Genomic DNA, 16,290 nt, shown 5'->3' on the forward strand with positions numbered 1-16,290 from the left:
AGGCGACGACGGCGGTGGCAGCACAGAGATGTGGACACACAGAGAAGAAGCGACAATGAAGACGGTGCACCGGGTGCTGCGCAGAAGGTGGCTGAGGCGGCGAGATGCTTTTTTAAAAAATGTTTTGATCGGGACGACCTACCTGGCACTTGCAATTGTCCCTCCGCGGCCCCTGGTTACTCAGACTAATAAGACTGCCAGAACGTACCATAGGGGTGCGGTGTCGGACCTTGGTCTGGATGCAGCCGTCTTTCTCAAACTGGATCAGGTCATTGAGTGGATCCCATGGCCTCGTGCTGTAGAGGGGGGAGAGACACAGAGACAGAGATGAGAAGACAAGACAGAAAGAACAAAATAGTGAAAATAGTGAGACAGACATAGGTGAAGTATAGGAAAGATGACAGAGACAAACATATACATTAATGCAAGTATCGAATGCAGGAAGAGAGAAAGAGAAAATATGAAATAAAGAAACAAAGAATGAAAGTAAAGAAAGGCAGTAGATTGACAGTAAATAAAAATATCACAGGGATCACATTATTTCATCTGATATGACTGCATAACATTGATGCTATTAAAAAATGTGGTTGTCTTATCCAACATAGAATACACAATAAAAACTGTTCACAGAATCCATTGACTCTCCTGCCGTTATAATAAATCACCACCAGATGGCGCCCTGTCACACTGGTCAATCCAACATGGAAGACTGGGGTAGCAGCTTTGCTTTGAACTAAAGCATCTTATGTTAGAACTTTGTTATAAGACTTTGTTTTTGAGTCCTGAGGTGGTCTTGGATGTCACTGAATTAAATGCAAGTTCTGTAATTCTAATTATAGCGACCGCAGCTTATATTAAAATTACAACTGCAACATTTTTGTATTGCAAGTTTTGCTTTTTGTTTTCTTTAAAAGAAGTACAATGTTTTCAATCCAGTGTTTGACAGAAAGCTGAGCATGGATGTCTCTCTATAGGTTTGGTGAACTGAATATGTTGTTTCAGTTTCTGTGTGTGACAAGATATCCAGGATTTTTATATTGAGTACCCAAGTGTCTTCATGTAATATCAGCTTGACCTTTTTATGGTAATTTCATTGTCAAATGTTTATGAGTTTCTTATTTGTAAGCAGAGCACATTATACTGATATTATTGGCCGACATTACCTCCTCATAGATATGTTGTATTGGATCATACTGTATGTCTGCCAACAAGAGCAAGAAGTTACAGCACATTAATGCCAAAGATATGTTTGTGGTATTTAGAGACAGTGTGTCAATGACACAGTTTGTCCACCACAGAAGAGTGACAAGTTGATTTTTACACTCAGTGCAAATTGAATCTTGGTCACAATTCTTTAATAACTTTATTTAAAAGATCTTTTTCAAAAATGTTTATGTGTTTAAAAAACTATTACAGGTCAAAAATGCAGTTGGTTCTATTAATCAGGTATACTGTAGGACATTCTGCTTTAGCATAGAAAACCTATCAAATGTATTTATCAGTAAAAAGCTTTGGTACTGAGGTATGACTTGATTTTTCATTATAACTCTTTGATTTGCAACACTCACAGATTAATAACTACTGCTGAACCTGTTTCACCTGTTTAAGTTCTGTTTGTTTCACCAGATATGAAGTAGTCAGCTTTTCTTGCCTGTACTCTATTTTGACTCCAAACCTCATGAGCTCACAGGCAGCAGGAGAACAATCACTCACTCGGCATATCTGTAATGCCACTCTCCAGTGACGGGGTCCTGCTCGAACAGGGCGGGGATCCACTCCTCGCATTTGGCTTTCCGCTCGCGGGCTGATTTCCTCTGAACTTCCTCCAGCATGAACTTCTCGTTGGTGGCCTCAGTCTGGTCCTTGTTGTTGATGGCGCGGGTCACATGCTGCCACAGTCTGACAGATGGAGAGAGAACAGGGCCAATAAGTTTAGTTTATCAGAAGGAGAGACGATGAATGGATGCAACAAAAAAGAGATATCTGAAAATGAATCAAGATGCCAAAAAGTGGCAGACGGTAAATCAGAAGTTACAGCAGATACTGTGATAACAGTCTAGTCACCTTTCTGATTCAAACTCTCCCTGCTCCTCTGGGGGGACGGTGCAGCGGGTCAGACGGCTCTGCCTCAGCTCCGGTGTCGGGTCCCAGAACGTGTCCATCGTCCCTGTCTTCTTGTCGTTGATGAAGATCTCGCTGTCCTGTGAATCAGAAAGTCAAAATGTTCCAAATGATTCTACATCTGCCATGAGGTAACTAAGGAAACAGATGAAAGTGAGGCTGAACCTGAAAGTGAGCACCAGGGTGAAAATAACATTTTTCACAGTGTATTTGAGACACAGATGTACCTCATTTTCACTCTACATCCCCTTGTCTTCTATTTTAATAACATTTTTTTACTAAAGACTGTATAGTAACTATAAAGAGCAATGATAAATCGATCAACAGAAAATTAATTGGCAATTTTTTTGATAGTCAATTGATCATTTCACTTATTTTTCAAGTAAAAATGCCAAATATTCTCTCTTTTCAGCTTTTCAAATGAGGGGATTTACTTCTTTTCTTTGTCATATGACCATAATCTGTATATCTTTGGGTTCTGGACTATTCATCAGACTAAACCATCATCACAGGTGCCAAGAAATTATGATTGTACTTTTTCCCTCAAAATATTACAACTTTGTTTTCAAAATATTAGACTTTTTTCCGTCAGCATGGCTGCAGACTTTTAGTCATTTTATTCCCGCAGTAACAAGCAAACAGTCAGTCAGTAGAGGACCTTACCCAGTGTCCTTCCAGTGTAGCCAACACCTCCTTTCCCAGTTTGATCTTTCCAGAGATCTGATTGACACTGTCACTGCTGCCCAGGAATGGCTGGAGGAGAGAGAGAGAGAGAGGGAGAGAGAGGGAGAGGAGAGACAGGAGGAACAGGAGAGGAAAGAGTAGGATATGGTAGGAAAGGAAATAAAGAGGAGCAAGAGAAGAAGGATATGACAGCGAGCGAAAAACAAAGAAAAGCGTAGAAGTAGAGAAGCAAAGGAAGGGAGAGAGAGGGAATGGACAAAGCAAGTGAAGGATTTAAAGGAGGGGAAGGCAAGGAGAGATACACGTTCATGAAGTTTACTTGCTCCAATTACTGCTGCACAAAAAAAAAGCACTGAGCTTTATTACGTGTCATTCTGTCTCCATTTATGGAGAAAGCACAATCTTTCCCTTTCAAACAGGGAAAGCTTTCTTCTGCTGATGCAGCAGAATAAATGTGTCATAAGGACAAGATTTCAACTGTAGTTTCCAACTTTTAAAAGATCTTTCTAATGCCACCATATTTTAATTTACGAACATTTTAACAACAAAAGAAAGCTACGACCATCAACTTCCAATTAAGCTTAGATAATTAAAGTTCTTAAACTAAATGTTTCAAACAGGTAAATACTGCAGTACTGCAGCAAAAAGATGTGTCACTGTAGGCTAAAAATAACAATAATTATAAGAACTGGATTTATTGTTTTGAATTATTCACCCATCACTACTTCAGACTAGTTAAGGACCCAAACATATCCAGATTAGTATTTTAAATGGAAATGTACTGATTGCACTGCTCGTTCTCTCTGACATGTACCTGTCGCTAGGTCATGATGGGATAGCGCAGCATGTGAATCATGGTATGGAGGATGGGATGTTTTTCAGGGCAGGGTGAAGGAGTGGATTGGTGGTGATGGCGCGGGGGAGTGAGACATTCAGAAAAGTCACGTGAGAAACTGTTTTTTTTTTTTTTTAATTAAAAAAAATAGTCTTAACAGTATTGTATCTCTAAAGGATTTGAGGAGCTCACGTCTAAGAAGTGTAAAGCCAACAAAGGAGTGAAGTTATCTCTATTAATTAAACAAATACACTTATTTTAAACTACAAAACACAGTCATACCTTGAGTTTAAACTCCAGCTGAGCGCTGTAGCCGGTTTTCTCACATGCAATGGTGATCTGACCACCCAGCTCCAGGGTCATGGTGCCGTACAGGATCCCTAGCAGAGTGAAAAAAAAGAGAAACGCCAGTCAACACAAACAACTGGAAACTCCAACACATACTCAAAATTTATGACTGGGTTGTATGATATTCTGTCTTTTTCCAACAAAGCTGACACTCCAAAGAAAAAAGTATCAACTAGATTAAAAGTAAATCAAAATGCGGACTCTGAATACTCAGAAAAAGTCAAGTATTGGACTAAGTGGACACAAAAGTTTCCAAGTAAGCAGCATTAATGTAAAATCTATATCATCTATTATTTCACTGCTGCAATGCAGTTGTTGTTTTAACTCTGCATTCCTCTACTCCGCTTTTAAGTTCTCTGTGAGGCTGTCAGGATGAAAACATCTCAGCAGCGGATCAAAATTGCAATGGAAATTGATGATGCGGCACTAATGCCGACATAGTGGTGCAATCGGTTTCATCTCGGTGAATCTGAGCAACAACACGCAGTTCACATATTGTACAGATTTTACAGCAACATAAACACAAGCATCCTGACCTTTGCAGTGAGCGTAGGGCATGTTCATCACGTAGTCTTCTCCTCGGTTGAGGAAAGTGAGCCGAGCCTCTCCGTCTAATATGGCTGACAGTGAGTTTCCTACAATGTGGAGGATCATTAGTAGTCAGTGGACAGAAATAATAAAAACCCTCAGCTGGGTACTTTTTAATTAATTTTTTATTAGAGTTTTAAGGTGCCTGGGGGTGACATTAATTGGATTTTAATAATTTGTGTGCATGTGTGTGTGTGTGCGTGTCCGTACCATAGAACTTGGACTTGGCAAGGATGCTGCCACTGAGGCAGAAACCATCCTTCCTGTTGCTGACATAAAAGGCTGATACTGGAGGATGATGGGATACCTAAAGGAAAACGCACAGTGAATGAGTCAGCTTGAATTTGGCAGAAATGTCAGATCCTTTCACCCTGTACTTGTCCTATGGCTCCAACCCAATACAATATGCTTTATGAGATGTATCTGATACTTTTGGAAAGAGCTGTTCAGATTGCTTTTGCTGAAATCAAAATTATTACCTGTTCTGCGATGTAGAACGTCTTACTGTTGGTCTTTTGGTGGAGCCACATGCAGCGGTACGTCTCTCCAATAATGGGGTTGTAAGGCTTCTTCAACCCCTGTGGTATAAAAAGCAACATTAAACATGGTTTTAGTGACATTGTACATGTAAAGCATGTGTACTCTGTGCTTGTGTACTGTAACATTAGGTATGTCGTGGCTTTGGGGATCATGTTCAGAATCCTGACCTTTGGCTTTTTGTAAAACCCGGAGATGTACCACTTCACCACTTTCTTCATCCGGTTGTAAGCGTTCTCTTCAACTGCAGCCCTGAGAGTGAAATATACAAACTTAGACTGGTGCTGCTGTGTAACACAAGCTGTTTAACTCAGCGGGTAGATGATAGTACCATCTGCTATTACAGCGTTATCTTGATTATTTTACCAGCTTTTCTATAGTTTTCATCCTGCGGTAAAGTATCCACAGAACATCTTTACAGTAAAGACATCCTGAATGTGTCTTACATTCTTCAGTGAAAGCATCCATAAGTCACTTTATATATAGGACAGTCAGTCATTGAACTTAAAAGTATAAATACCGACTGCACACACAAGAAATCACTGATTCACTTGTGAAATAAAATAAAATATGAATATGGAGGTTGAATACAGAGTAAAAAAGTGATGAGAACAAATGGGAAAATACTTATATATCTTATTGCTGAAAAAAGAATAAGACCACATCATGACCACTTAAACATTACTAAAACTGTCTGCATGGATTTCTTTAAGAAGACTGACTTTTGTCAACCTGGAGAAAAACTAAAAATTGTTTTAAATTTGACTTGAAAGCCCAATTATTATCACCATTGTCATATTATTGAGATACAATTTATGCAGTATGTTTTAGATGTTATATGGACTTCTGTCTCATATTTAAGAGTCTGCATGAACGGCACCTCCTCCTTTAAACCACTTCATTAAACTCATGGACAGTAGTTGCCGGAGGTGACTGTATTGTCCCATATACAGTAGATGCAGCAAACTTGAACAATCAGCTTTTTCTGTTAGAGCCGCAATACGGTAATTAGGAGCTGTGCTGCATACAACATTACACAACATACACAAAATCAAACTTTAAATATGTCTAAAATCTACTCAGATATGAATTCATAAATTCCGTTCTTAAAGATTGACTCTAACTTATTAACAAAGTTTTGATACATTTTCTCCAGTTTTTACTGTTGCAACTGCACTGTATATAAAGTTATTATCTGTTTTATAATGTTGTCCAAATGAGCTGATGAGCTAATTCCAGCACATTTACATTGATGTTGTAAAAATATAAATATGCACAGGTGTGCATTATCACATAAATGAATACAATGTTTCTTTAACATGACAGTTTCTAAAAAAAAAACCCTTAAGTTGCAACATTTTTGCACTTACCTATTTTTTTTTTTTTCTCATTTTCAAGTCAGACAATCTCAAAATAGAAATATATTTGTCTTATATATATATATAAGGTGCTATCTCAGCACTGCAACATCATGTCCTTACCATCAAGAGCCTGGTGCCTTAAGTCAGCAGTTAAGAGACTCTTTATTCAGTTTTCAAGGACTTTCAAGCAATTTCATACTGATGTAGCACCCCTTTGGAGGGTAAAAATGACCTTAGTTTAGGAAGTCTGTTAAATGACAGTGAGTTCAATCTAAAAAGGACAAACAGGAAATGGAAGGTTCTTACTCTGACAGGAAGTCTGCATGGTAGTAGTAGTCAGAGAGTTTGTCCAGAAAGGACCTTGGCTCCAGGATGAATGTGGGCAGCACCACCTTGGACAGATCCATGCCGGGCCGCACCTGCTTCAGCAGAGTCCATATCAGAGATTTATTCTCCTCTGACACCGTCTCTGTCTGGGCAGCCTCACCAGCCTGGAGAAGGAGACATGCACAATGGTAGAGAGGTTATATCTTTTTTTATTCATGTATAAGTGTCCACATGCTCCAATTTAACGTGGCTGTTTGTGCAAAAGGACGTTTTAAAGGACGACTCCATCTGCATTTTTTCCTGTGTTGTTCAAATGGAAACGCCCAGTTAGAGTGCTGATGCCCCCACAACTTACACACACAAGCAGTCCGCAGTGTCTTCCTATCATACTCACTTGCTGTAAGAGCATGAAAAATTGTCCAGATATACTACGAGTGATGTCGCAGCGCTGAGTGTTTAATTAGTGAGCTGTCAAACTCAGATTTCATCAGTATGGAAAAGCACATTAGCACTTTAACACTAGTCATCACACCGTTGCAGTCCCTTGCAGATACCCATGCACACCAACCCACACAGAAAGTGATCAAAGCCTGTCCACGTTACAGCTTTCTTAATAGCCCCAGCAGAGGAACATGCTAATTTGTCCTCATTATGCAGAAAACCTTAAGCTGAGAAGTTTTTATTCAAGCCAAAGATGAAAATGGTTGCAAGAAAACCCATGATATTATGTCATACTGCTGCAATCACACTTCATCTACAATGTGTTTTTATTAAAAGGTCTTTGTTCCCTACCTCTCCCAGTTCCTCATGGGACTGTTCCAGGTATGGGGTTTCCCGCAGATGTTCGTTAGGGTCCAGGTCGATGTATGAGTCGTCTTGACGCTCTGATGTGTCGCTGTCACTCTCCTCGCTCTTCTCCAGGCCTTCTGGGTCTGACTCCTCGTGGTCCTGCTCTCCCTCTCTGTCTGACTTGTCAGAGTACAGGTCCGGGTCTTTCAAATGGTCACTGTCATTGAACCTGGAGGAAGGGAAGATTGGCTGGTAAGATGTTTACTACACCAAATAATGACAAAGAGCAAGAAGCTTGACTTTAACAAAGATGGAGCATATTTGCTACTCACTGGAAACCATGTATGTTATGGGCTCGGAGGAGGCTGTAGAAATTAATGGAGTGTTCTCCTCCAGTGGCTACGGTGCTCATGTCCTCCTTCCCCTCACGGATCATGGTCCTCTTCAGCAGGCTGGAGCACTTCAGGGCCAGCTCTAAGGCGTCCATCCAGCATCGGCCTGGAGAAGAGATTTAGATTCAACACTTGGCTAAAGACAGCTAAAGGGCTGGAAATTCATATTGACCATTAGTTTATTAATCATTCTTTCATAATGAACAAAAACTGTTCAGGTTGTTTAAGTGTTTTTTGAAAGTGATTTTGGTTCTGGGCCCCATGATCCTGGTACTATTCCTGGACTAGTTCTGAATGATCCTTTAATTTTGACAATTACAATGAAGTCTTGAAAAGTCTTTAGCATGCTTGATGCAGGAGCAAAATATTCAGAGGAGGTTTTTAATGGGCTTTTAAAGGCAATATAAAGTACTTAAAATGTACATATCAAATGAAGATAGTGGAAAAAATGAGCAGACAGTAATTATTGTGCATTACAATATGTAGAGAATAGGAAATCATTTTGGACATGGCTTCTGTTTGACTGTTCCAGCACCACGGACAGAGACTCAGAGTGGGAGAGACTGGATTGGATGTTTCAGCACCATGGACAGAGACACATGGACAGATGGCTGTGTCATAAACCATTCGCTCATTAGGTCACTTTTCACTTACTCACTATCGAGAATTCAATGTAGAGGACAACTATTAAACCATTTTGAATAATATATTATGTTATTATATTATTATTATAGATTTTTTTGCTAGCTCTGGTTGTGGGCTGTATTTTATTTAAATTAGTACAAGACAGTAATACAATATTATTATGACCAAAAAAAGACAAATGACTGACAAGATAACAAGAAATCAGTGTACAGGAATGTATTATTGCACAAATGATTAAATTATCAGTGCCAACACTGGTGAGAAATAAGACAGGAGAAAAAGAAAAGAAAAAGAAAAAACATCAGTACACTTAAGTGAAGTAACAAGTGGTTCTGGGTATAAGTTGGGCAGTTGGATGTTCTACTTTAGAGCTGCAATGAAATGAAAATAATGAACATTTGCTGGTTGCAGCTTCTCAAATGTGAAGATTTGAGGTTTTTCTGTGTCACACATGACAGTAGACTGAATATCTTTGAATTTTGGACTGATGACCAGACAAAATCAGACATTTGATCATGACATGCAAGAAATTAGTTTTTTCACTGTTATTTTATAAACACAGTGAGATTGAGAAAATATTCAACAGATTAATGGATAATGAAAATAATCGTTAGTTGCAGCAAAATTCTATTTGCATTATGGACAAGTGTGTGTGACCGTGTGTGCGTAGGGCTGTGGATTGGCATTATTCTGTGTGCTGGAGTGTTTAAGGGTTGAAGAAAGAGAGAGAAAGAGACTGTCTGTTGAAGGATTGTACTGTATATTCAAACAAGGTGTCTGCAGTGGGTACTAACTTTCTTTTATACCCCTCACTGCTGTACTGTTCATGTTTATGCATTTGTGTGTGTAAAACAAATCACCATACAGACATGAGTGGTCGATTTTCTCATCTAAAACTATAAATAGAAATATAATAATAAAACTTATACCAGTGTTATGCCAATTTATGGGTTTATATCTCCCACTCAATGCAATCTGCTGCTGACAAAACAAATAGTTTAAGCGTGAATGACAGCTTGTCTCTTACCATCAGACTCAGAAGCAGCACGGAAGATGAGGTGGCTGCTGGGTAACGGCTGTGTGATGGAGCCCACTGCTTCTCCTTTAGGACCCTGTAGACGAAAGGGAGGAGACAGATGTTACACAACAGGCTCAGTGTTAAAGGCTCAGGTGGGTGTTATTTCCCAGTCAGTGTCTGGATTGCGCATTAGTCATTTTGATCTTTGTCTCTTTTCTTTTGAGATGGTTTTATGAGCTCCTTTGTGATTTCTTCATTCCACCCGCAGAGGTTGTATTCTTTTTTTCAGTTTTTAATCATTTATATTTGCAAGTAGAGGAAGTATAGACTCCCCAGTATGTTATTATGCAGATGAGCTATGAGAGAGGACAGAGGGGACGGAAACTAAATGAGTGAAGTGTTTGTTTTGATAGTGAAGAGCACGATGGAGAGAGTAAGAAAGCTGTGATTGAAAACACAGACAACTAATTGTGATTTGAGTCTTTTCATAACGCTAACAAAAGGGAAAACACTTGAAATGCGAGGTCAGTGATGAATACCAAATCACAGTTGGAGTGGACTTATGAACAAAGCTAAAAAACAGGAACAAATGGACAATGTGTGCTGCCAAATACGAAAATGGCTAGCTGGACGCATTGTTTTCTGTGTGTGTCCTAAATGAAACAAGGATGTGCTCTTAATTATACAGTTTAACATCCACATCAGTTTCACCTTTTAATTTAACTGCTGGGCACAAAGGATTTGGTTTTTTCCTGGAAGATCCTCTTCCATTAAGTGTCTGTTTTTGTTCGTTTTGTTTTTGTTCATCACCGGAGAGCAAAACAGGCTGCATTCAATACACTCATCTGCTTAACAAACCACTGCTATCCACTTAACAATCCATTATGATTAAATCTGGGACGTGATTAATATAAGACAACTGAGGTCATGGGTGGCAGATTTAACACCATTATTAAAGGGTCACTTGATGTAACACATGAAGTTCAGTTTACTAATCACAAGGAGTGCTACTCTGTCTGTGAACAGATGTCTTGTGTGGCCCCAAAGGGAGCTTTCTAAAGTTTAAAAAAAATAATATGTATTTTTTGCATTTAAGAGGCAGATACCTAGTTTCATTATGGGAAATGTAGGATCCACCTAGTCAACTTTACTTGTAAGTGCAATACTACATTGCTGGAGTTGTTACTGTATGGAATTTTCTGTGAGAAAAGAAAAAAAACTGAAGTCTTTCTGTCTGCATTTACTATTCTATTTCATCTTTTTCAAGCCTTTCATGTATTCACATTGGTACCTTTTACTCTGATGGCTTAACCCTGTTCTTTGCTTCTGTAACCAACTACAGTACCTCTTCAACTGCTCAGTCCTGAGCAGTTTCAAGTTTCCATGACGTTTCTATTCCTTTCTGTAAGTCAGCCCACTTCCATTGCCTGTAAATGTTTGTCCTTACTTGTTTGTTAATGTTAACAGGTGGACAGTCTAATTAACTAATTAAATAAATACCAGAAAAAAAGTTGAGAAACAGAATCTGTGACAATAATTATTTGTCTAAGAAATTCCTCTATTCTCTTATGTTCCCCAGTGTAGGATACACCAACTCAACGCTCCATGGTATTATTGATAATATTGTATTCCTGTATAAGGTATATTCTGACCTTGACGGCCCAGATGGACTGCTCCAGCGGGTGGAAGAGCTTGAAGCAGAAGCCGTCCTTCTTGGAGGGCCTCTCGATCAGCTCGCAGGCGTTGAGCAGCACGGTTCCCACCCACTGACCGTTTTTGTGGGTTTTGTAGATGAGCAGGACACCTGGTTTCAGCACGCACCACAGCTTGGTCCAGCTCTTCAGAGTGCCACGGATCTGGAGACACCAATTACAGATTCATGTCAGAGAGCTGAAGGCTTCGTATTACCAAAATTACCTTCTGCATTATATTGTGTCAGGAGTTTGAGGATTTTGGAGTATAATATTCAAAGTGTATTGGTTTGTTTCTTTTGGCCAGGTGGGAAACAATTTTAACATGTGCATTATATAAGCACACAAGCTGAAAACGTGTGGCTGACGTTCCCACCTTTAGCCAGTCGGCCATGACGATGACAGAAGGATCAGTGATGGTGCTGAGCAGCTCCTTGGTTGCCCTCTTCTTTTCTTCCCTGTAGTTTTTCTTCTGCACCTACAGGGAGAGCACAGAGAGACGGACTATGCCTTAGAACAACTGTGAATATTAATATTCCACACTTGGTTCGTGACTGAATTACATTTGGCAGCAAATAATAAGACTGGGATCACACTCCTTAGTGTCTTTGTTAAAGCAGCACCTGGTGCCTTCTCACTGTATCTCACCACCCCGATATTTAATATATCCTGGTGACACTGATGCACGACAGTAAAATTATGACTCACAAAGTTAACACAGTGTAAAATGACAGTCCCTGACAAGCATTAGCGATTACGCTATACATAACACTCTCCATTTAAGGGTATTTTAACTTATTATGCCTGCCTTGATAATTAGTATCTGGATACACAAGACTTAAACAGACTTAAGATCACTTACCTTGAGGGACTCTTTTTTGGTGAGCTTTCCTCCAGACGCCGACACATCCTTGTCTGAGCCATTGTACAGCTTGGTTTCAGACTGTGAATGCACGATAAGCAGGGGTTTAATTGCAAAAACGTTGAAGACATCAATATCCCTCAACTTGAGACAGTGAAAAATCTGAATATTTATCTGAAAAACACAACTCTTGACTCTCAGACAATACATGTCTGTTCATCATAGCCATAAATATCCTGTGTGGATTTGTGCCCGGTCTATTTAACAATAATCCGTACTAATAGTTGTCTTTATTGTTGGTGATTCAGGAATTGTGGCTTGTTTTCCTGCTGCACTCTGTGCAAGCTGTTCTGGATAAGAACATCCACTAAATGACTAAATGCAATCTAGGCTACAAAGTGTTCCCTCTTAATGACAAATCCACTTCCACTAATAGTGCAATTAACTGAGTCAACAGGAAGAAATATGACACATAACATTAGATGTTTTATAATAACATTAGCAGATTGTCATTGTTTCCATGCCTTTCCTTTTCCTCTGAAACTCAATTGCTTCTACGGTAACCCAAACTTAGCTCGTTTAGCCGAATGAAGCCTATAAATGCCAGTGCAGTTGTGTCTCTGCCAGCTTTCTGCACAAGCCAATTGGAGGGATGTATAGGGAACCTAAAGCAGGGCTACTTAAGGCCTTAAACACCCACAGGCAGGGACGGAGAAAGACTGAAGGTACATGATACTCGTTATCATGTACCTTCAGTCTTTCTCCGTTTCCATTGAAGCTAAAATCTTCTCTTCCGTGTCCTATGGCTGAGACCGCATCGAGTCAGATTAATTAAAGTCCACAGATAAGGATTCATCCAAATCTTGCTTTTGGGAAGCCTTGGTGAGAGAGAATCATATGCCTTCATACTACAACAAAATCATAACAAAATATTTAATAGGATTCCTGTCCGATGCAAGCGTTTCCACTGTGACTCAGACGCCCACGTTTGCACTGACAGACGTGTTTGATGTGGACAGATAACTAGCTGGGCCTCCTCCACACTCACTCACTTGAAAGAGGGGCTGAGTTTGATTTTTTCTTGTTAAATGTTTGATGTGTACAGTGTATATGATATGTGAGTCATCTCAATGTAGGCTATCTGACGCCTGAGGCCAGACTGGGAAAGAGAGAGAAGACATGCAGTAATTCCCATATTCTCTGGTCTCATTACAACACAGACACCAAAGCAACCAGTCAGTTCTACCCACCAATCACAGCACATAAACTGATGGGAGTGTTGTTTTTTTTTGTTGTTTTTTTTACCTTGCTCTTAGATATGGAATGTGAGTCCTCTTTCAAAGGCAGAGGCAAGAGGTCCTCCTTCCCTCTCTCGAAACCTGCAACAAAAAACACAACCGTTTAAGGAAATGCTCGGTCCATCAACGTGTCTCTCCATATCAGGAAATTATGTTTTTTTTTATTCTCCAGGCACCCGATCTCATTCCAGTCGGTTACCAAGCTGCTGTGGATTCAGACAGACCCGGTGCCATGGGCGGCTGCCAGGGGGCCAAAACAAAACAGGACTTCATTACAAGTTTCTATCAGGCCTCCAGTTAAAGAAAAAGAAAAAAAAAGATAGAGTGTTTTTCACAAAAAGAATGGTAAGTGGTAAATGGGCTTTTCTAGTCTTCAGAACACTCAAAGCATTTTACACTGCATGCCAACCTTCACTCATTCACACACACACACACATTCATACACTGATGGCAGAGGCTACCTGCTCATCAGGAGGAGTTTATAATGTACATTTACACACACACACACACACACACACACACACACACACACACACACACACACACACACACACACACACACACACACCCACACTCTGATGACACAGCCTAGAGGAGCAATTTGGAGTTCAGTAAGTTTCCCAAGGACACTTTGACAGGTGGATTGGAGGAGCTGGGGATTGAACCACCAATCGATTATTGGACGACCTGCTCTACCTCTGTGCCACAGCCGCCCCCAAAGACAGTATGAACAGAGTATGAGCACGGTGAAGAGAATGAATCATCAGGCCTCAAGAAGTTGGATTAGTGCACATCTTTTCTTTTTAAAACCAAATAGGCACACTTAAATTGTGATACAGTGCTCATTTTTCCAAGTTGATATGTGTGAGGAATGAACGGAAAACCAAGACCCAGGCCTGTAATATGGAAAATGAATAGGTTTTAATAAAGTGGTGGATGCTTTTGAGGAGAAGGAGCAGAAAAAATGACTTGGTTCAAGGTGAGACAGCTCAGTCACCTTGTAGTTTACAATAAGAAATTAAATGTATAAAACTCAGAACGTGCCCTGTCTTTGCTTTTCACTCTTTACAGCTCCACTGGGTTTGCCTTCAAATCCTAGCTCTACCAACAGGTCAGGGTGTATGTTCAGAAGTTCTAAACCAAATATATGTTGCTTACTTTATATTTTACAGTTTGCTCTAGTGCTAAAACAGAAAGTGACAGAAAGACAGCAATTTTGATAATCGACTAAAGGTCATTTATCAGCCAAAAATACCAAACATTCTCTTGTTCCAGCTTCTCCACAAGATTTGCTGCTTTTCTCTGTTATACATCATTGTGAATTGAAAATCATAAATTGTTAGATTGGGCTCCGGGAACTTTTAGGTATTTTCAACAGTCTTTTAACATGATATATAATCAGGGATTAATCAATTAATTAATAAAACAATAAATAGATTAAATGAGAAATATGCTGATTGATGAGATCCGTAGCAACTGGATATCAGATGTGTTTGAAAACAGTTGCAGGGACATGCAAATGTCTGAGTAGGCAACTAGAATCTCATTATGTAATGTCAGTCACGGGAGCAGACTGTCCTCCTAAGCAATTGAAAACCAGCCACAGAATCTTGATGGCAACAAGCTGGCGCCTGAGCTCAAAAGTTAGATAAGTGGGCTGGTGAAAGGAGATACGTGGCTTAAATCCACAGTTTGGCAGGGACAGAGTGGGTGTGGAAGGTAATTTGGAAATAAAGAACATCATCAAAAACATCATTTAGTGAGAAATTTAACCTTAAGTGCTCCGGTGGCTGAAGGGACTGTGTATTTCTGTATATGTGAAACAGGATAATGCTGAAAATGTGCATTAACGCAGAGTCAGTTCCAACCTAAGAAGGAAGAGATTCGCTGTTCTTCATTTGAGCTCCACCTCTCCATTTCTAATCTTTATTAGTGAGCTTATTTCCGACCAATCAGTGTTGTGAATCCAGCTGCCTCGCAAGGTAAATCAGTGATAGACAGATGGTTCATCCAATCACGTGCCGAGTATTTTTTTTTGAAGAGTTGGCCCTTTTCCAAACAGTTTCCATGGACGACTTCTCAGATGGTTCTGTGTAACAAACCATCTGGTGCGTCAGGTTACTAGTTGCCTACCAATTAGTCTAACCTCAGCAACAGATTCCCCGCTGGGATCCTGGCGGCTGGTGACACCGGTGGTCTCAAAGTGAGAGGCAGTAAATATTTGATAGTTTCCGTCTCCTATCCACAGGCCATCAGTTTTCAGCCATGAGAGGGAAGGAATTGCTTCTGAGGTTCATTACCAAAAGAGATATTTATCATTGCAAAAAGGATGACATCATATTTCACTGACAATTTGCTTTAGAGTTTCATTTTCTGCTGCAGACAAATCATCATGGATCATAAATTCTTAAATGACTATTGTTAAAGAAAACTCAAGTTTCAAACTCCACATTTGGATACTTCTAATAACAACAATATGATGTTCAGTGAATTCCAGGAATGCCTTGTTTTATTCACTTATTATTAACCCGCCTTCATCTACCCTGCTTCTTCAATTTTCTGTTATGCATTTCAACAACCCTTCCTGTGTTGCTGCAGGTGTTTTATGTATACATAGAGAAAGCAATATTTGTGATAGCGACAGTAAAGAGCTTCCAGTGAAACACAGTTCTGTCTTGATCATTGAAAGTCTGGACAAAATGGTCAATCTAGACACAAGATATTACCCAAATTAAGTCAGCGTACTAAAAAACACTTAGATTTTTCAACACTGTTCTGCCATTTAACTACATTG

General features: G+C 39.7%; 1 protein-coding gene across 6 annotated transcripts in view; it reads right to left on the reverse strand.

Moving 5' to 3' along the window:
• The window catches only part of osbpl8 (oxysterol binding protein-like 8), a 99,306-nt gene that overhangs the window by 6,517 nt on the left and 76,499 nt on the right, over positions 1-16,290 (reverse strand). For 5 of the 6 annotated variants that reach the window (XM_067581053.1, XM_067581055.1, XM_067581057.1 and 2 more), the window contains 17 exons: positions 13,504-13,577; positions 12,199-12,279; positions 11,713-11,814; positions 11,298-11,501; positions 9,655-9,739; positions 7,923-8,088; positions 7,594-7,819; positions 6,781-6,965; positions 5,284-5,365; positions 5,056-5,154; positions 4,787-4,883; positions 4,525-4,623; positions 3,923-4,020; positions 2,785-2,874; positions 2,065-2,201; positions 1,714-1,899; positions 143-296 (listed from right to left, as the gene is read on the reverse strand). In XM_067581053.1, the coding sequence (XP_067437154.1) occupies positions 143-296; positions 1,714-1,899; positions 2,065-2,201; positions 2,785-2,874; positions 3,923-4,020; positions 4,525-4,623; positions 4,787-4,883; positions 5,056-5,154; positions 5,284-5,365; positions 6,781-6,965; positions 7,594-7,819; positions 7,923-8,088; positions 9,655-9,739; positions 11,298-11,501; positions 11,713-11,814; positions 12,199-12,279; positions 13,504-13,577 (2,165 nt within the window). The remainder of the gene's footprint in view (positions 1-142; positions 297-1,713; positions 1,900-2,064; positions 2,202-2,784; positions 2,875-3,922; positions 4,021-4,524; positions 4,624-4,786; positions 4,884-5,055; positions 5,155-5,283; positions 5,366-6,780; positions 6,966-7,593; positions 7,820-7,922; positions 8,089-9,654; positions 9,740-11,297; positions 11,502-11,712; positions 11,815-12,198; positions 12,280-13,503; positions 13,578-16,290) is intronic. The other variant, XM_067581056.1, reaches the window with a different exon arrangement.

Source organism: Thunnus thynnus, chromosome 23, assembly GCF_963924715.1.
Source record: "Thunnus thynnus chromosome 23, fThuThy2.1, whole genome shotgun sequence".
In the NCBI taxonomy this organism is placed as follows: Eukaryota; Metazoa; Chordata; class Actinopteri; order Scombriformes; family Scombridae; genus Thunnus; species Thunnus thynnus.